General features: G+C 43.5%; 2 protein-coding genes across 4 annotated transcripts in view; one reads left to right on the top strand and one right to left on the bottom strand.

The window, feature by feature from the left end:
- Nucleotides 1–21140, bottom strand: part of LOC144498647 (protein FAM118A-like) — a 139555-nt gene that overhangs the window by 6713 nt on the left and 111702 nt on the right. The window lies entirely within an intron of this gene.
- LOC144498648 (structural maintenance of chromosomes protein 1B-like) overlaps nt 1–21140 on the top strand; it is a 139057-nt gene that overhangs the window by 96023 nt on the left and 21894 nt on the right. Inside the window, exons 19-21 of the mRNA XM_078220093.1 lie at nt 11941–12039; nt 13561–13717; nt 16095–16249. Coding sequence (XP_078076219.1) covers nt 11941–12039; nt 13561–13717; nt 16095–16249 — 411 coding nt within the window. The remainder of the gene's footprint in view (nt 1–11940; nt 12040–13560; nt 13718–16094; nt 16250–21140) is intronic.

The raw sequence follows: 21140 nt of genomic DNA, 5'->3' as shown, positions 1-21140 counted from the left end.
GCTCCGGTTTCCTCCCACAGTCCAAAGATGTGCGGGTTAGGTTGATTGGCCAGGTTAAAAATTGCCCCTTAGAATCCTAAGATGCGTAGGTTAGAGGGATTAGTGGGTAAAATATGTGGGAGTAGGGCCTGGGTGGGATTGTGGTCAGTGCAGACTCGATGGGCCGAATGGCCTCCTTCTGCACTGTAGGGTTTCTATGATAATGAGTCTATCAGGGGAATGGCGGTTTCATATAGGCTGCTTCCTTATTTCAGGAATCTTTTCCTGAGTAGTCTCCATGGAATTTGGAAGATCCTGCTGCTCAGCGTGGGGGTCCCTCTCATACAGGCTGTAGATGGCTAGTGCCATTGATGCTGCCTCCTCCCTTGGGGTAACCGACCCTGACTCTAGAACCGTAGGTTCAGGCCACACCAATGGGGCCATCCTGGATGATTCTGTCGTTTTGGGCTTCCCACCTTTGATGCGGTGCTGCGAACAACTCGTCAGCATGACTCCTCCAAACCAGTTCATCCCAGGTCTGTACTGTGTAGGACAAAGATCCTGTTTGGGAAACAATTGTAGCCGGCATGCACTTCTACCCAGAAGTATAATTCCTGGTCAAAACCAACTCCCTTTTCTGGAAATTCCTCAACTTTGCACTTACTGCCCTTCTGGCCCTCTGTTCCTCTTTGTTATGCTCAACCACCTCTCAGGTCTCCTCCAGAATAGCAGGTTAAACAAGATTCACAATTTCTGGTTGGACATCAATGAAGCCAGCGAGCACTAGGCTGTCGCGTGTTGTGGTACATGCTCAGAAATTTATTTATCTGCCACTCTAGCAACCCCTCCCCTTGCTATTGCCTTCGGAGACTTTCAAGGTCTGAACAAATTGGTCTGTCAGACCAGGGTGATACAGTGCCAGCTTCACATGTCTGATTCCATGGTGCTCCATGTACTTAGCAAAATCTTGTGCCACAAACTGAGGTCTATGATCATTGACCACTTGTTCTGGATTGCCAAACCGGGCAGATGTTTAATCGAGTTTGTTGACTCTGCCGACATGGATTTTGTAGCCACTACCTCTGCCACTTGGAGTGGGTATCTACTCCCACTAACAGCATCTGTCCTTCCACTGGAGTAGCACAGTCCATATTAATTCACTGCCACGGCGATTGGGGTCATTCCCATGGGTGAAGAGGTGACCGGGTGGCGCCTTCCGTACCGAGACACAAGACTCCCACAATCCTGCTTTCTCTTTGATTTGTGCATCAACAATCAGTCACCAAAAATTAACCAAAAAAATACTTCATCGCACCAGCCCCAGGTGCCCTAGGTGCACCTGTTCGAGTATCTTTGCTCTTAATGAGAGGGAATGACGACTCTCCTACCCCATACTAAACATCCATCCAACACAGTCAACTCCCATCTTTGAGACATATATGGCTGTAACTCTGGATGGTTCCTACTATTCGATCTCCCTCTCAGGACTAGGTCCACTACCTGACTCATAATCAGATTGTCCCTCAACTGTAACTTCACCAGTACATAACCCTTGAGGGAATTCACTTGCTCTGTATACATTCGCAATGTGATCTTGGCAGGCTTCAATGGCAGGACTTTTAACTTCTCCATAGAGACCGATTTGAGTATCTAAGATACCGCCGTCCCCCTAACAACTTAATTTTCATGGTTTTCCCTTCCAGTTTAGAGAGAACCCTAAAACAATCGCCTTCACCCCATACCGACAGAATGTTCAGCCTGAACTCTTGTTTCTTTGGACTGCCTGCTTACCAGCAGACCCAACTGACTCCCTATCCTCTCCATGGCTGGCAACTTGGACCTTTTGTTCCATCCTTCAAAACGCTTCCTTTTGTTTCCCTCTCTCTCGGCTTAGTTGTACTTGGCAATTACGGGCAATGTGACCAACTTGTTTGCACTTGCGACATTGGGCCTCTCGTGTCCAGTAATTCAACTCCCTGTGGCCTGCCCTGGCACATCGGTGGCATTCCACTTGCAGCGCCAAACTCCGCGAGGCTTCTGCTACCTTATGCACCCGGACACTGATGCCCAACTGCGCTACTTCTCTGGCGGCCAATTCCACAGGAATTACGATCTCCAAAGCGGATTTAAATTCTAAATTCTGTTCAACTAATAACCTCTGCTGGATGGTTTCATGTCGGAGGCCACAAACCAGCCAGTCCCGTAAGGCATCCTGGAGTACAATTCCGAACTCGCAGTGCTCTGCCAGTCTCTTCAGAACTGCCACGAATTGAGCAATGGACTCCCTTGAGTTGGTCGCACTAATAAAATCTGAACCCTTCTACAATCATCAATGGCTTGGGGCAAAGTGAGCTTCTAACACATCACACAGTTTTTGGTAAGTCTTCTCAGCTGGTTTTCAGGTTGTAGCAAACTTCTTAAAACAGTGAAGGTCTTGCTCCCATGGTACTTAAGAAGACCGATACAATCAGGTCATTGCCCACCTTATTGGTCTTCAGATAAGCACTGAAGTGCTCTATATAAAATATCCAGCTCTCTGCGTCTTCATCGAAGGGGCCTATAACACGGAATTGGGCCGCCATTTTGATTTGCCACTGACAGGTAATTTTCCCCCCACATGAGTCTAGGCCCTGAAACCCTCTCTCCCAGTCTGGCTCCTCCGCTCCCTTTTCCTGAGAGCTCCTTCTTCCACCATTGCCGGCAGCCACCCACAGTCTGAATCCCCTCAGATTACCCTCCCCCACACCATGTGACAGCTGTTCCCTCGGCAACTGTGGTTAGTACTCTTTCCCAGGCGTCACTGCCGCCTGAGTCACTTTGGCGTCGGTTCCCGCAATGTTTTCCGCCAGCTCACAAGGCAAGTACTACCTTCCCTCTGAATGGACTGTTCACACGAAGCAACGGCGGTCAGAACACTCCTACTCCTGCTTCGCAGGGTTGCCACGCTTTGGGTCCTTACCAGCGCCTTCTGACGAAGTCCAGAGAAATGTTCAACCCCCTTCATCAGAATGCATAGGTCACCAAGCAACCCCGCCGTAAGTTAGAAATGTATTTAGCTAAGTATTGTGTAAGAAGAACCACGAAGTAGGCCTCGTAAACTTAAACACTGGGAAACTCTTTAATACCGGTGTGCCCTGTGCCACAGTCAAATCCTAGACTGCTTAACCAGGTTCCACACTGGGAGGAGGTTCCCCACATCACCTCCCAGGTCACATGACCTGAACTCTTAAAATGGCAGTACGTACCCCAAACCCCCAACGTACATATATCACAATTCTCTCACGACTTTATCCATTGCTGAATTCACTCGTCTTTAGTTTTCCTTTGAGTGGAATATATTTTTCCTGCACTCTGTTGAACACCTTATCAAATGTTTCCCATTGTTGTTCCACATCATTATTGCCAGTAAAGTTTTCCATTCTATTTTCACCTCAAAATCTGCTTTTCTCCAATTTATTAACTTGGTTTTGTCATATTTATGTGATTTTCTATCATCATCTTAAGACATATATTATGGTCACTTAGTGCTTGGATGTTGCCCTACTACCACTCTTATCTGCTCTGGTTGATTCCCTATAGATCCATAGCGACTCTTCTCTTGTTAGGTGTTTTATATATTGGGTTAAAGTGGAGCCCTGAGAACATTGTAGGAACTCAATTCCTTAATTCCCTTTATCTACCTGTTCTGTCCAATTATATCTGACTAGTTGGAATCCCCCTTGATTATTATTCTCAATTTATTAATTTATGTGCATAATTCCTTCTGCCCCTCTCTTTTGTATGTGTAAACTTTACCCTTAGTGTAATGGATCCTTTGGGTTTTTTTTATCTCTATCCATGTGGATTTAATTTTGTCTTGCTGATAGCTGCATCTTTTTCTACTACCATTATCTTATCCCAGAAAAATATTTTACCTCCCCATTTTTCTCTCTATATTTTCTAAATATTTTATATCCTGCAATGTTAATTCCTAGCCCTGATTTTTTTTGTAATAAGGTCTCAGTAATCCATGTCTACTTTCTCCCAACACATGATTGCCTGCACATTCTTTGGTTTATTACAGGCACTGTGTGCATTGCTGTTCAGACATTTTCATTCATTTTAATAGGATTTGCTCTCACTGTATGCTTCAAACACTTTAAACTCCCATTCTATAACTTTATTTATTTCCTTGCCAGAAATCTCCCCCCTTATTGTATTTCATGTAGGCTCCTGTTTTGCTTCCATTTAGGCTGCTTGCAATCCTTGAGAATCGCCCCACCCCATGTTTAATATCCCCATCAGTATGGCCCATCCTATCCCAGAAGAGATGCCAGCGTCCCATGACATGTTCCATGTCCCATTTCTTCCAGGCCAGCCTTTTAACCACATTAATTATTATGATCTTTCTGTTCCTATGCTAATTTGCATATGGTTTGGGTAATAATCCAGAGATTATTACCTTTAAGATATTAATTTTTAATTTAGAGTCGAACTGCTGTTACTCTTTCAGCAGGACCTCCTCTCTTGCGTCTTTTGTTCCAAAATGAACCACAAAAACTAGATTTATCCTCTTTATTTCCAAGTTTCTCTACAGCCGCTGTGAGATATCCCTTACTCTGGCACTGGCTAGGCAATACAGGCTTCGGCATTCTCGTTCTTTGCTACAGAAGATGCCAACTATCACCCTAATTATGGAGTCCTTCAATACTACTACATTTCTATTCTCTCCACCACCCCTAGCTCTCCCCACCCTTGGACATCCTTCTGAGCCAATGTGCTTTGGTCTGCATTGTGACTATTCTCCCTGCATTCTTTCTCTCTGTCCTCATAGGCAGAGAGTATATTGTACTTGTTGGACAGGACCAGTGTCTGTAGGACCTCCTTCTCAACCTCTACTAAATCAGCATTACCCAGCTCCCTATCAGTCACACCCTTCCTTTCCTGAAACCGAACTTTCCTCCGAGTGTGACTATATTCTGGACAAAACTTTGCAGAAATTCTTTCCCCTCCCTTATGTGTCAAAGTCTCTCCAATTCAATGACTGCATGTCAGAGAGATTCAACGTGGAGACATCTGCAGACATGATTGCTCAGAACAGTTTCACCAAACACAAATTCCCATATTCCACAGTCCAGATACAAAGCATGTTCTGTCAAATCTTTGACTTGTACTATCTTATTTATTTTTGCAATTAAAGTCTTTATTCACTGATTATTTGTAGTCATATCATGTAGGTTAACCAGATAATCTATAGATTTAATACAGTGCTATACTTTCCTGGTCCTAGTTTAAACTATTGTCCAAGTTTAGAGAAAATAAAATCTTAAAATTCATCAATACTCCCTCTTTTGGACTATTTCTTGTTTTATAAAAGAGCAGAACCACACCTCTTCTTTCACTGCACCAAATTCCTTCACTCACCAAGTACTCCATAAATATACTGTTGAAGCGGGATTCTAATGAACTAGACTTTACACTACCAGCTTTTCTGCTTTAAGATGCTCCAAAAGCTTTTGGTCCTATGGCCGATATGGGGCTGTGTCAAATTATGTTTGATAATGTTCCTGTGAAACGCCTTGGAATGTTTTACTACGTTAAAGGTGCTATATAAATACAGGTTGTTGTTGGATGGTATCACATGTGGGCCACCTTTTACAGTTATTCAGTGAATTCATTTTCATAGCTTATCATGATGGTAGTTGAATGAAAGGCCTCTAACATAGCCAGCTGGTAAAACACTCATGTTAATTATCTAATGACAAACTTGTAACAATCCTCCTTGTAAGGGTGTGTGATGACACCAGGGGCTGTGTGCTGGAAGGATGGTATTTCTCTCATAATATCCTCTAGTTTCTGGAAAAGAGCTTTCCCTACTAAGATGGTCACAGGAAGTCACATAGCACACTGACGAGCAATCGGTGCTACGAAGATCAGCTGTGCAACCTTATCAGACTATGTAAGCAGAGTACTGAGCCCTGACAAGGGAGAAGCTGAATTGTCAATGAGAGAAGGCTGCCCTAGAGAGGGAAGGACCCACCGTGTGCAAAGTTAGGCTTATTGAAGAACTTGGTATTTATTTCCTTTTTGTTTCTGTTTTGGTGAGTGTCTGGAGACTTGTAAATAATCATTCACCTTTATATTGTATCTGGACAACTGCAAGTTCTTGAACTGAGAGAACTCCACCCCACCCATCGCAATGCCCAACCCCTGGCGACCTCACAGGTCAAACAGGAAATTGGGAATTCTTCAGTTAACATGGCCCCAAGATGATGTGCCTGACCATGCAATCTTGGAACCAAAGTTTAAAATCACAGTCTTGGGTTAAAGTCCATTGTCCTCTCTGTGTTCCAGCCATGGGGTGTGTTCTGTCACTAGCGTCTTATCAGGCAGTGATTTCACAATAGACTCTTCAGTAAATCCTTTTCCCAACTTGGGTGTGGGCTTTAAGAAAACTTCTCCTTTTCTTCTAAAAATTAATGAGGTCATCCCAGTACCCCTCCAGGGGTATCGCAGTTGGTTCAGCCGCGAGCAGGGTTGGTGCCGTAGGGGCCTGGGAGGACTTGGGTGGTGGGGGGGGTGCTGCAGTGGCCCAAGAGGACGGTGGGTGAGGGTGTGCATGAGAGTATTGGTGAGAATGAGGGTGAGGGGATGGATGAAGATGGCTGTGGGTGAAGGAGTCTGTCTGAATGTGTGCTCCCATTAAAAAGTACAAGGTAAGTCTTGGAAGTATGTGTTGAATAACAGAACTTTTTCATTATAATGAATGGGCGGGACGGTAGCACAGTGGTTCGCACTGCTGCTTCACAGCTGCAGGGACCTGGGTTCGAATCCCGGCTCGGGTCGCTGTCTGTGTGGAGTTTGCACATTCTCCTCACGTCTGCGTGGGTTTCCTCCGGGTGCTCCGGTTTCCTCCCACAGTCCAAAGATGTGCGGGCTGGGTTGATTGGCCATTCTAAATTGCCCCTTAGTGTCCCGGGATGCATAGGTTAGAGGTGTTAGTGGGTAAATATGTAGGGATATTTGGATAGGGCCTGGGTGGGATTGTGGTTGGTGCAGACTCGATGGGCCGAATGGCCTCTTTCTGCACTGAAGGATTCTATGAAATATAAGACTAGAAACATCTTTTGAGTTTGTATCTATTGCACAATAATCATTTTTTGTGGTTTAATTTTTTAATACAATAAGAATGTTCCTCAGGGGTTCCCTCAGTAATCTTGGAAGGTCAAAATGGTTCAGTGACTGGAAAAGTTTGGGAAACTCTGAATTAGATGAAATAAGACAATTGACCCTCCTATCGCAGTTCATTTCGGCCTGTGAGATCTTACAAGCTGGCCTGTGCACCTTTTATAAAGATAAAGAACTTGTATTTAAATACAAGTCTGTGGCTGCATAAGGGATTCCAAGATGGTAGTTTGCCTGCCTGGTGCCAAGGTCCTGGATGTCTCTGAGCAGGCACAAAGCATCCTAAAATAGGAGGGACATCTGACAGATGTCATTGTCCACATTGGCACAAATTATATATGTAGAAAGAATAGTAAGGTCCTGCATCGACAATTTAGGGAGTTAGGTAAAGAAGGACCTCTATGATAGTAATCTCAGGATTACTCCCCATGCCAAATGCTAGTGAGGCTAAGAACAGGCAGATAATGCAGCTGAACATGTGGCTAAAGAACTGGTGCAGGAGGGAGGGCTTCAGATTCGTGGATCATCGGATGTCTTCCATGGAAGGTGGGGCCTGTACAAGAAGGATGGCTTACACTTGAACTGGAGGGCCACCAATATCCTGGCTGGGAGGTTTGCTAGTGTGGTTCGGGTGGATTTAAATTAGTGTGGCAGGGGGGTGGGAATCGGAACAGTAGGTCAGCAAGTGTAGAGACTGGGGATGAGCATGGGACCAAGGCCAGGCTAGCTAAGAGGAAGAGCAGGCTGGCGGAGGTAGAACTCAGTGGGCCTGGAGGTCTGGAGTGCATCTGCTTCAATGCAAGGAATATAACAGGTAAGACGGATGAACTTAGAACCTTGATTCACTTGCAGAAAGGTGGTTACGGTAACGGAGACTTCGTTAAAAGAGGAACAGGACTGGCAGCTAAATGTTTTGGGATATAGGTTTTTTAGGCGAGACAGAGGGGAAGGCAAAAGAGGTGGGGGAGTTGCAATACTGGTTAGGGAACATATTACAGCTCTTTAGAGGGAGGACACCTTGAAAGAATCATGTAACGAGACACTGTGGGTAGAGCTCAGAAACAGGAATGGGGCAGTCACTGTGATGGGGGTGTACTACAGGCCTCCCATCAGCTCACGGGAAGTTGAGGAATGGATATGTAAGCAGATTCTGGACAGATGTAGAAATAATAGGGTTGTTGGAGTGGGAGACTTTAATTTTGCTCATATTGACTGGAAATCCCTTAGGGATAGGAATCTGAATGGTGAGGAATTTAAGTATGTCCAGGAAGGTTTTTGGAACAATATGTAAATAGTCTGACTAGAGAGGGGGGCTATACCGGACTTGGTACTAGGGAATGAGCCCGGCCTGGTCATCAAAGTTGCAGTGGGGGGGACATGTGGTGAACAATGACTACAATTCAGTAAGTTTTCGGATACTCATGGAAAAGGACAAGTGTTGTCCTAGGGTTAAGGTGCTAAATTGGGGGAAGACTAACTATAACCGGATTAGGCTGGATTTGAAGGTTGTTGTTTGGAAGAGGCTGTTTGAGGGTTAATCCACATCTTTTAAGGAGCACTTGATCAGAGTGCAGGACAGATATGTGCCTGTGAAAAGGAAGGACAGGAAAGGCAGGATTCAGGAACCGTGAATGACCAAGGAAATTATGGGTCCAGTCAAAAAGAAAAAGGACGCATACATAAGGTCAAGGTGACTAAAAAGAGATGAGGCACTTGAAGAATACAGGGAAAGTAGAAAAGAACTCAAGCAGGGAGTTAGGAGGGCAAAAAGAGATCACGAAATGTCCTTGGCAGGCAGGATTAAGGAGAATCCCAAGGCATTTTATACATATATTAGGAACAAGAGGGTTGCTAGAGAAAGAGTTGGTCCACTCAAGGACAAAGGAGGGAAATTATGCGTAAAACCAAAGGAAGTGGGTGAGATCCTTTAATGAGTAGTTTGCAGCAGTATTCCCAAAGGACAAGGACACGCTGATTGATGGTGTTTAGGGGGGTATGGAAGCCCTCTAGAGCAAGCCTCATTAAGAGGCATGAAATGTTAGGTGTATTAAAAAGCATTAAGGTTCACAAATCCCCAAGACCAGATGGCACCTATCCCAAATCACTGAGGGAGACGAGAGAAGAAATTGCTGGGCCTCTAACAGAAATCTTTGTTTCCTCATTGGCCACAGGTGAGGTCGCAGAGGATTGGAGGATAGTCAATGTTGTCCCGTTATTTAAGAAGGGTAGCAAGGATAACCCGGGTTATTATAGGCCAGTAAGCTTGACGTTAGTGATAGTGAAATTGTTGGAGAAGATTCTTAGGGATACACATTTGGAACTCAATGGTCTTATTAGCGATAGACGGCATGGTTTTGTACGAGGGAGGTCATGTCTCACTAATTTGATTGAGTTTTTTGAGAAGGTGACAGAAGTGATTGACGAGGGAAGGGCCGTGCATGTTGTCTACATGGACTTGAGTAAAGCATTTGACAAGGTCCCTCATGGCAGGCTGGTGCAAAAGGTTAAATCACAAGGGATCAAGGGTGAATAGCGAGATGGATTCAGAACTGGCTTGGCCATAGAAAACAGGATAGCGGTGGAAGGGTGTTTTTCTGAATGGAGGTCTGTACGAGTGGTCTTCCGCAAGGATCAGCGCTGGGACCTCTGTTTGTAATATCTATAAATGACTTGGAAGAAAAAGTAGCTAGTCTGATTAGCAAGTTTGTGGATGATACTAAGATTGCTGGAGTTGCGGATAGTGATGAAGATTGTCAGAGATACAGCAGGATATAGATAGGTTGGAAAATTGGATGGAGAAATGGCAGATGGAATTTAATCCGGACAAATGCGAGGTGATGCATTTTGGTAGATCCAATTCAGGTGGAAGCTATAAAGAAAATGGCAGAACCATCAGGAGCATTGATGCACACAGATCTGGAAGTACAGGTCCACAGATCCTTGAAAGTGGCAGCACAGGAGGAAAAGGTGGTAAAGAAAGCATATGGCATGCTTGCCTTCATCGGCTGGGGCGTCGAGTATAAAAGTTGGCAAATTGTTACAGTTATATAAAATGTTGGTTAGGCCACATTTGGAATACTGTGTCCAATTCTGATCGCCACATTACCAGTAGGACGTAGAGGCTTTGAAGGGAGTACAGAAAAGGTTTACCAGGATGTTGCCTGGTATGGAGGGTATTAGTTATGAGGAGAGATTGAATAAACTGGATTGTTCTCCCTGGAAAGACGGAGGCTGAGGGGCGACCTGATAGAAGTTTATAAAATGATGAGGGGCATAGATAAGGTGAACAGTTGGAAGCTTTTTCCCAGGGCGGAAATGACAATTACAAGGGGACGCAAGTTCAAGGTAAGGGGAGAAAGGTTCAGTAGAGATGTGAGGGGGAAATTCTTTTACACAGAGGGTGGTGGGGACCTTGAATGCACTGCCAAGTGAAGTGGTTGAGGCAGACACATTAGTGACATTTAAGACTTATCTGAATAGACACATGAACAGGCGGGGAATAGAGGGATACAAGCGGTTGGCCTAGATAGGACAATGTGATCAGCGCAGGGTGGGTTGAAGGGCCTGTTCCTGTTCTGTTCTTTGTTCTTTGTAAATATCACATTTTGAAACCTTTGGGTACCCCAAAGCACAATGTCTGCTGGCTGTTTTAATAAAGAAAAAAGTCTGTGTGAATTTGCTTCATTTGAATCCATCTCAAAATCCTTTCTCTGAACAAACAAGTTGGGAGCAATCAACCTTCTTGTGCCGCTGGTCGATAGGCGGGGCGAGCCGGTAAAATTTCGAGAGAGGCAACAAATCAGGTTCACACCCAATTTCTCACCTATTGCGATCTTACCTGACTCAGATATCTGGCGAGATCAGCCTTGTGCCCGAAAAGAGCGCAAGGCTAATTTTAATATTTAAAGCTATCTTAAATAGAATTTAAATATTATTAGCGAGTCCAGGATGCAACATATGGGCTCACTTGCCTCAGCAACGTTGTCAGTGAAGGTCCTCACCAGCGAGGAGGACCTGTCATGATGGCCTTGCTGGTTGGACCGAAGGCCACTGAGGCCCCCTGGCATGTCAGGACTGGAGGGGGTGGGGCGGGGGGAAGGAAGGTAGTGCCCCTTGGGCAGTGCCAGCCAAGCACCCTAGCACTGACTGCCTGGCACACTGGCAGTGCCCACCAGGCACTGGGCAGTGCTGGGGGGGAGGGGGGGGTGCTGTGCACCTTGCAGACGGCATTCGACCTGGGGGGGGGGGGGGGGCGGGGTTGTGGTGCCACCGGCATATCAGAATAGAGATTTCCGCACATGTGCGATTGTGCCCTCTACTGTCAACCAGTTTTCCTACAAGACCCTCCCCCCTAAATGGTGGGAAACAGATTTAGTTTTTTTTTGAACAGAATGACATCAGATTGGAGTTGTGGCCTCGCCGAAGAAACGAATCTGAAACTCTCCCGTTTTCAAGCTTGTTCAGGACTTCTATTTTTTTTGGTATGATCGCCCGATATCAAAACCTCTCTAAGTTGTACCTTCTACAATAGTTGGTTTTATCTGGAAGATGTTCATCACACCCATCATTGGCCTAATAAGGGAAATTTACAAAAAGTGTTATATTAATAGGTGTTTGGTAGAATATGTTAAGCAGTTTGTATTAGAGGTCATGATCAAAATGTGCTGTTTTAGGTTTATTTGAAACCAAAGAGTACCGCCATGGAATTAGTAAAAATTACAACAAGACAGGAAAGATAGAGAACTTTTCTTTTCAATGACATTAACATTAAGGAAGTAAAATGGAGTCCTATTACAGGTTTTAACAGAAGAGGAAAGTACCCAAACCACAACAGATGTGTTCGAACTGGAAGCTGCTTTTGAAATAGACTACAGCAGTTTACCAACAGATCTCAAAGTAAGGCATTTCAATATTCAACTGTTTTGGTTCTTATTTTGGAAGCATCCTCCAGTAATGTAGAACTTTCACTTTGATAAGGCGAAAGACAAAAAATATATTCACAAGTGAAGTTGACGAGATAACTTACAGGAGCCAAAGTTATGACCAACTTTCACAAGCGTGAGTGGATAGGACGTCCTATATCACAGCTGATCTGCATAATTGTACTTTATTTATGCTACGTTTTATATTTAATTATAGATGAATCCTGCTTATGTTTCAAAATAAGAGGTCTCCTTTTTAAGATAAAGTTGAAGGGAAATTTCTTCTCTCACTGGATCTTTATTGTTTGGAATTCTGTTCCACAGAAAGCAGTGAAGGCTGGGTCATTGAGTATATTTAAGACTCAGTTGGACAGATCTTTTGATTGACACAGGAGTCGAGGGTTCTGTGGGCAGGCTGGAAGTTGGAGTAAGGCCACAATCAGATCAGCCATGAGCTTATTGAATGGTGGAACAGGCATAAGGGTTTGAATGGCTCACTTGTGCGACAATTTATTAGGGTCTCTGAACTGTTTCCAATGCAAGTGTATCCCTCCTTAAGTAAAGAGACAAAAAGTATACACTATAGGCAAGATCTTCTGGCTGTTCATGCCGATGGGATCTTTCAGTCCCACTGATGGCACATTCCCACCGCGGGCTTCCTTGTGGCATGGGGTGGATTCAATAGGAAATCTCATTGACAGTGGCAGGACCAGAAGATTCCTCTGCTGTGAAACACGCCGCGGAGAGGCCAGAGAATCTTGCCCTACATATGCCAGGACTTAGTACCCAGGCAGTGCCTGGGGCAATACTGTGCATGTCCCTTTCTCACCTGAACACCTCTGGCGGTTCTGTTTGTCAGAGGCACACTCTGGGAAACCTGTCGTGATTCACATGCTGATGTAAATGGACAGTCTAACAGGGAGGAGGAGCCTGACAGTTACATTTAAAATGTATTCATTGGCAGGAGGTAGGGATAGTCAGAATGCAAAATCCCGCCAGCGTAAACCACGTTTTGGGACTCCCATGGGATATCCTGCTCCAGTTAGACAATTTATTGCGGGTTGGTATTAATTTGTATTGTTTCAATAGTAACCATGTAAATGTTGTGCCATAGTCAACATCTATACTTCTGCAGAAAAGCTAAATACTGCAAATGCTGGAAATCATAAAATAAAAACAGAAAAAGTTCATCAGGCCTGGCAGCATTTGTGGAGAGAAACCAAGTTAATTTTAACTCTGTTCTTCCTCCACGAATGCTGCCAGATCTGCTGAGTAGCTTTTCCTATTACTACATGTATACCCTTTCTAAGAAACATGAAGGCACTCAATGTTGAGGGCATTGTTAAGCATTTGAACTGACACTTATTTCATGATAAATAACATAGTAATCAAAGATATTCCAACACTTTTAATTGCTATATGGTTTTTGATGTCAGCCATGTTGCATTAATTATACTATTGAGCAATGCTACATAACTTGCATTTTTTCCCCCAGGAGCTCTCAACCCTTAAGGAGATCGAGATACAGGAAAATAGATTGAATAAGTTATTGGAAGAAAAGGAGACAATTTTACATAGAACTGCTGCACCAAATTTGAGAGCTGTTGAAAAACTGCAGAACGTGTGGGATAAGTTCCAAGAGTCAGTGCATGGTGAGTTCAGAGCTTGGTGTATTGCTGAATCTTATTTTCAACATGAATGGAATTTTGTGTATTCATAATTCGTCATTGGTAACTTGAAAGGCACATTTTACAACAGCGCCATTGATTTATAGTGATTGAGTAAATAAAATTACATTTTTATTACATATTCTAGCATGGGATTTTCCCCGTTTTTTAGTATTCTGAATCTATGACAGGGCGGTATCTGGTGTTTAATTGTGATGCTTTGGTCTAGCAGATCTGGAAATTATTGCATATTAGCCCTGGGATGTCAAACCAATGAATGAGGGTGCTAGGGTGGGAGAACAGTGTGATTTTTTTATTCTGCAATATTGTAATGATGAATAGTGTTGAGATGGAATTCTGAAGTCTGAAAACATTGGAGAGTTTTGCGGGAAGGACACAAACTGAAACATACTGCAGACCCCCAAGCAAGCCTTCTTTAAGATAACTTGAACACTAGATTTCATAGGGCTAGCAATATTTGATCTGCAGCAAAATCATTATCAACAAGCAAAGACTTTTAAAGCATAGACTTTAAATACGTCCTTTGTGTCGGTCTTCACGGTGGAAGACACAAATAGTTTATCGAATATTAGAGATCGAGAGTTGGTGGGAGGTGAGGTCCTTAATACAATTACTGTTACTGAAGGTAGACAAGTCCCCGGGCCCGGATGGAATGCATCCCAGGGTACTGAAAGAAATGGCTGAGGTAATAGCAGATGCGTTAGTAGTTATTTATCAAAATTTGCTGGAATCTGGGGTAGTGCCGGCTGATTGGAAAACAGCTACTGTTACGCCGCCGTTTAAAAAAGGAAGTAGACAAAAGGCGGGTAACTACAGGCCGGTTAGCTTAACGTCCGTAGTTGGGAGATGCTGGAGTCCATCATTAAAGAGGAAATAGCAGAGCACCTGGATAAGAATGGTTCGATCAAGCAGACGCAGCATGGATTCATGAAGGGAAAGTCGTGTTTGACGAATTTACTAGATTTTAATGAAGATGTGACTAGTGCGGTTGACAGAGGGGAACCGGTGGATGTGGTGTTTTTAGATTTCCAGAAGGCATTCGATAAGGTGCCTCACAAAAGGTTGCTGCAGAAGTTTGGGGTACACGGAGTTGGGGGTAAGGTGTTGGCGTGGATTGGGGATTGGCTATCTAACAGGAAGAAGAGAGTTGGAATAAATGGGTGCTTTTCTGGTTGGCAGTTGGTGACCAGTGGCGTGCCGCAGGGATCGGTGCTGGGGCCTCAACTGTTTACCATTTACATAGATGATCTGGAGGAGGGGACTGAGTGTAGGGTATCAAAGTTTGCTGATGACACAAAGATGAGTGGGAAAGTGAATTGCGTGGAGGACGTGGAAAGTCTGCAGAGAGATTTGGATAGGCTGAGCGAGTGGGCAAGGATCTGGCAGATGGAATATAACGTTGGCAAATGTGAGGTTATCCACTTTGGAAGAAATAATAGTAAATTGGAATATTATTTAAATGGAGAAAAATTACATCATGCGACTGTGCAGAGGGACCTGGGAGTCCTTGTGCACGAATCGCAAAAACTCAGTCTGCAGGTGCAGCAGGTGGTCAAGAAGGCGAATGGAATGTTGTTGGCCTTTATCGTGAGGGGGATAGAATATCAAAGCAGGGAGGTCTTGCTGCAACTATACAAGGCACTGGTGAGGCCGCAACTGGAGTACTGTGTGCAGTTTTGGTCCCCTTATTTGCGAAAGGATATATTGGCCTTGGAGGGAATGCAGAGAAGGTTCACCAGGTTGATACTGGAGATGAGGGGTGTAGCTTATGAGGAGAGATTGAACAGATTGAGTCTGTACTCGTTGGAGTTTAGAAGGCTGAGGGGTGATCTTATAGAGACATGTAAGATAATGAAGGGGCTGGATAGGGTAGAGGTAGAGAGATTCTTTCCACTTAGAAGGGAAACCAGAACTAGAGGGCACAGCCTCAAAATAAGTGGGGGCCGGTTCAGAACAGAGTTGAGGGGGAACAACTTCTCTCAGAGGGTAATGAATCTCTGAAATTCTCTGCCCACTGAAGTGGTGGAGGCTACCTCGTTGAATATGTTTAAATCACGGGTAGATAGATTGCTGATCGATAAGGGAATTAAGGGATATGGGGAGCAGGCGGGTAAGTGGAACTGATTCGCTTCAGATCAGCCATGATCTTGTTGAATGGCGGGGCAGGCTCGAGGGGCTAGATGGCCTACTCCTGCTCCTATTTCTTATGTTCTTATGTTCTTAAAGCCAGTATGACAAAATAGCACTTTAGAGCCTTGAAATAGCTGTGAATAACCATAATAGAAATGAGACACTGTAGTCTGATTTTCTTTTCTATTTAGAACATCTGTTTTCTTCCTAGCATTTGAATCAAGCAGAAAGAAAGCTAGGATATGCAGACAGGATTTTGAATATGTCAAAAGAAGAAGATATGATTTGTTTAACCAGTGCTTTGAACACGTCTCAGTGAAAATTGATCAGATCTACAAGATGATGTGTCAAAATACCAGTGCTCAGGTAAACAATATTTTTTAAAGGGAATCTCAATACCTTGATCCCTTTTCAAAATTAATCAAACTCATCCAGAAATGTTAACCTTTTGTTTCATTTCAGTTCCTTTTTTTTGTGTAAACTGTTCATGCTGATTTATTTTTCCTTGGGGTGAGGGGTTAATTGGGTTCCCAAAATATTTGTAAACATTCCACTGTGTTTAAGTTGCCCATTGGAGTGACTGAAAAATCCATTCTCATAAAATTGGTTTGCCAAAAATATGTACATTATCTCCCTATATGAACATTGCATTTTTACCCAATCTTTGATTAAAGCAGACTGAGGGAGGGTTTGAAGATCCAGTGGTCTAATCAGAGGTACATTTGGAGTTTAACCAGCTAAAATGACATCTTGGTTAACATGCTACTTTTTTAATACTTTGGATTGCCCCACCTTTTTAGGCATTGGCTTTGGGATTACTTTAAGTTATCACGTGTTTGATATGCTTATGTTTGCAGTTTCCATTAACCAATTGGCTGATTAATAATCAGTAACCTGGGAGTACTGTGGTTCTGCCTGAATCAGATGTTTATTTTTGGGGGGGGTGAGATTTGGAATTTGCTGAATTTACCATAAAGGCCTGATTTGGTTCCGAATGTTTATTGTATTATGATGCTGTTAGAGACTATCAATGTAAAGAAATCCAAGCATGCAGCAATTAACTAATAGAACTTAGCACAGTGGTTAGCACTGCTGCTTCACAGCTCCAGGGACCTGGGTTCGATTCCCGGCTTGGGTCACTGTCTGTGTGGAGTTTGCACATTCTCCTCGTGTCTGTGTGGGTTTGCTCCGGTTTCCTCCCACAGTCCAAAGATGTGCGGGTTAAGTTGATTGGCCATGCTAAAAATTGCCCTTAGTGTCCCGGGATGCGTAGGTTAGAGGGATTAGTGGGTAAATATGTAGGGATATGGGGGTAACGCCTGGATGGGATTGTGGTCGGTGCAGACTCGATGGGCCGAATGGCCTCTTTCTGTGCTGTAGGGTTTCTTTCTAAGAACTGCACAAAAAGATTACGGGCAAAATTTTACAAGAAACATTCTGTGTCCAGCTGGCATGAAAATGGGAGAGTTGCAGATCCGTTTTTTTGGATGAGCTTTTACTCCCAATCTTATGCACTTAGTGCATGAAGAAAATGGGCTATATTGTTTCTAGCTACTAGAGGCAGTGTGTGAGGCTTAATTCGCCAGCCAGCATGATCAGGCAGCAGAGGGAGCTATTGCACACGTGCAGACCTCTGTGGCTGCACATGCACAATTCCAACAACAGAGGCCTGACAGAGAGAGCTGTCAGGCCACTGCTGTTGGAGCCAGCCTCAACACAGTTTGATTGGCCCACCGGAGGCTGAACGCACTGGACATTCATCAATGGGTGGTGTGAGCCGGTAAAATCACAGCCCATATGTTTTTAAACAAGCACAAACTTTATGTAAAGAGAAATTAAACGAAGCAAGCACTACTAACTTAACACAAGTTTATAAAAACCTTTGCTATAAATTCAGTTCAACATTTTACTTTCCAATCCCCTCCAAAGACTTTGCTTATCTTACAAAATCTTGAAGGTTCATTTAACTCACCTGGGACTGACCCTTGCCACAGCCAGAGAATTCCAATCTGAGCTCCAACCCCTACCTACAGTCCACATGGTGAGCAATAAAGTCAATATTTTGTCTTCTTAAATGCAGGCCTACTAATATACATTTCCTTTGGTGCTCCCTACTGAGAGTTGCAACCTACACAAAACTGCCTGTGTTTGTTCCCAAACCGAACTGGTTGCTTCTGTCAGCAACCACACAGATAAATTAAACAAAAAAACCTTCTAACCAAGACTCCACCCTGAGCCGCTATATGGCAATGCAACATGCTTTTGGATGCCCTCAAACAGAAATGTAAATTAATTATTTTAGCTTTAACAAAATTCTTTGATTCTGTAACTCATTAATAATTTCTAGTGGATGAATTTCCCTCTCTCCAGTCTTCCTGGCTCCGTTACAAGCTTTAAGATGAATCACTCATTGTTCGTGCTTTAGACATGTACCTCTGACCTATTAAGATTAACTTAAGGTTAGTTTTTAACTGTAATTAACTCCAGACCTGTTTGAATTGCATTAACTTCAGAGTTGCTAATCAGTTTCTCAATCAGATGTCCCTCTTTATTTACAATTCTTAAAACTAAAATTTATATTCAAAAATATGAATTATGTACTCAATATTCGGTACAATTGGAGCCATCTCCACCCCAAAGAGAATCCACTTCTTCCATTTCCCCAGCTGACGAATAATCATTATACAACTGGAAAATGTGGAGTTGATCTATTGCTGTGCGGACAGCAATCAGCAAGAGCTCCTTAGAAACATCATGGCAGATAGCATTGCTTGTTAGAGCACATACACAAACCATATCCTATTAAGCAATATCCCATTAGTTGGATCTTCAAAATTATTGCTTACTCTTCTATAATGTCATGCTGGACCAACCCTAAGAATGTGTGATTCTAATACCAGACAATCAGGTTACACTTCCAAAACTGAGTTCTGTCAGTTACTGATAGGCATCTGTCTTCTGAACTGTAGAAGGATCTGCTAGAGCAGTTTGCATCATGCCTGTCACTTTGGTGTTCTAGAAATTGTATCAGATCTACCCATCAGCTGTTGTTTAATAGATTCAGCTGCTCAAGTCAATTGTAGTCAACTAGATCAAGCTGATCTAGGTCTAGTTAGTGACCATGTTAGAAATTTCATTTTTTGTGAAAACAAATTTAATATGACAAAAGTAGAATATTTATTATAACTGCTTTTAAATCTTAAGGTGGTGCAGGTGTATATGTACATAAGTCATTGAATGTGGCAGAGCATGTTGAGAGAACAGTTAATAAAGCATATGGTATCCTAGGTTTTATTAATAAGAGGCATTGAGTATAAGAGTCAGGAGGTCATGTTGAACTCACGTAAGATATTAATTAGGCCTCATCTGGAGTACTCCAGTTCTGGGCACCATACTTGAGGAAGGATATATAGAGGAAATTCACAAGAATGATTCCAGGGATAAACAGCTGTATCTGTGAGGATATATTGGAGAGGTTGGGTTTGTTTTCCTTAGAGAAAAGAAGCTGAGAGGAGACCTGATAAGAGGTATTCAAGATTCTAACTGGTATAGGCTGGGTAAATAGTGAAAAACTGTTATCCCTTAAGAGTACGTCAAGCACTAAAGGACACAGATTCAAAATAATTGGCAAAAGGGGTATGGAGGAAAATGTTTTCACCCAGAGGGTGGTTGGAGTCTGGATCGAACTTCCTGAGAGGGTGGTGGAGGCAGGTTCGATTGATTGAGGTATTGAATGTGTACGGTTACGTGGATAAACAGGGGATTAGGTAGAATGCCCTTTCAATGAGTTATTGCAGACTCAATGGGCCAAATGACCTCCTCTGCACTAAAAAAGATTCTGTGATTTTCACCAAAACAAAGTAAAATGCAAAAATCTTAAAGTAGGGCAACCTGAGACTACCAGTACAAGAAGTAGAAGTTTGCTTCCCCATCAGGCTACATATCAGAAGCCAGGGCAACTTATTTCGAATTTTCTTTTGGTGCAATTAGTGTTGAAATCATGCAACATCCAAAATCAGAACAATGAGTGCCACGCTCTTCTAGGTTCACAGAAGCTCACAAGTGCAAGCATGGGTTTTCATCAGTTCAATCCTGGAAGCTGACTGGTAGCCATGAGGCTGAAAGCCTTTGTAATAGAGCTATATGTAAATTGTTAGGGACCAGATTAGAAACTCCCAAGGTATATTCTGAAGTTAGCCTAGACCCTAACATTTACTTTTGATTTTGGCATTAGGGTGAGCATAAGGTATTTCGCTCTAGGTATGGTTCAATTGACCCACAAGGAAGCTTTTCTCAAACTTTATTTAAGAACACAGAATATAGCCAAAAGAATTAGCATAACTTTTACCAATTAAAACACTTGAACATGACAAAGTATAATTCTTAATAGCTATCCATCTCTGTTGTTCCAATTTAGAAGTTTCCCCGTAGACATAAATCCCTTCAACAGAACCAGTTAGCACCAAACGCAGATATGCTTATGTAGATCCGATTCCCTGCCTTTTAATACCTCTGGACAGAGATCCAGACTGACACCTGTCTTCTGACACTCCAACAGCAGACTCTCAGAGAAAGATATATCCCCAAACAGCAGAACTTCAGAGAAATAAACCTGGTCTCTGGCAGATCCCAGTCTCGAGACTTCAGAAAAGCAGGTGGGGCGCTATCTCTCTCTGCAGTTTCCATACAGCAACTAAGCTCGAGTTCTCTGTGCAAGCCTAGCTCCACCCAGTCACCTGATATTATTGTCAATCAACTCAATCAAGTCTTACTCTGCAAAGCCCAAGGGGAAATCACTAAAAACAGCCGAACAGCATTAGTATAGAACAGGGGTCTCCAAACTGTGGCCCGCGGGCCACATCCGGCCCGCAGCGGGCTACATCTGGCCCGCAGCCAGTGAGGCGGGATGGGATTCCTGCTGCCGAAAACACTCCCGCGTCCGGAACCCCGCCGTTGACTCAGGATCTGGACACGGGGACGGAAGCCACAGGCCGGACATTTGCTGCCGCTCTGCACGGTGTCTGATGGACCCATGGGAATCCCCGCCCTCTTTACCGGCCTATTGTCCAATCAGAGCTGCCGTCCTGTGACTGACAGTTCATTAAACGAATCAGCAATTGAGACATCTGTTATCCAATTGCCGCTCTGCATTGACTGAGTAACAGCTGCTTTATCCAATCTGTACGCTCCATCTGTCTGAAATGAGCGAGAACAATGACAATGATGGCGGCAATTCAGACCAATTCAGTTATGGAAG

The sequence above is a fragment of the Mustelus asterias genome, chromosome 9, assembly GCF_964213995.1.
Source record: "Mustelus asterias chromosome 9, sMusAst1.hap1.1, whole genome shotgun sequence".
NCBI classification, from domain to species: domain Eukaryota; kingdom Metazoa; phylum Chordata; class Chondrichthyes; order Carcharhiniformes; family Triakidae; genus Mustelus; species Mustelus asterias.
Note: the sequence above shows the minus strand (reverse complement) of the source record. Positions and strands in the feature narration are given on the sequence as shown.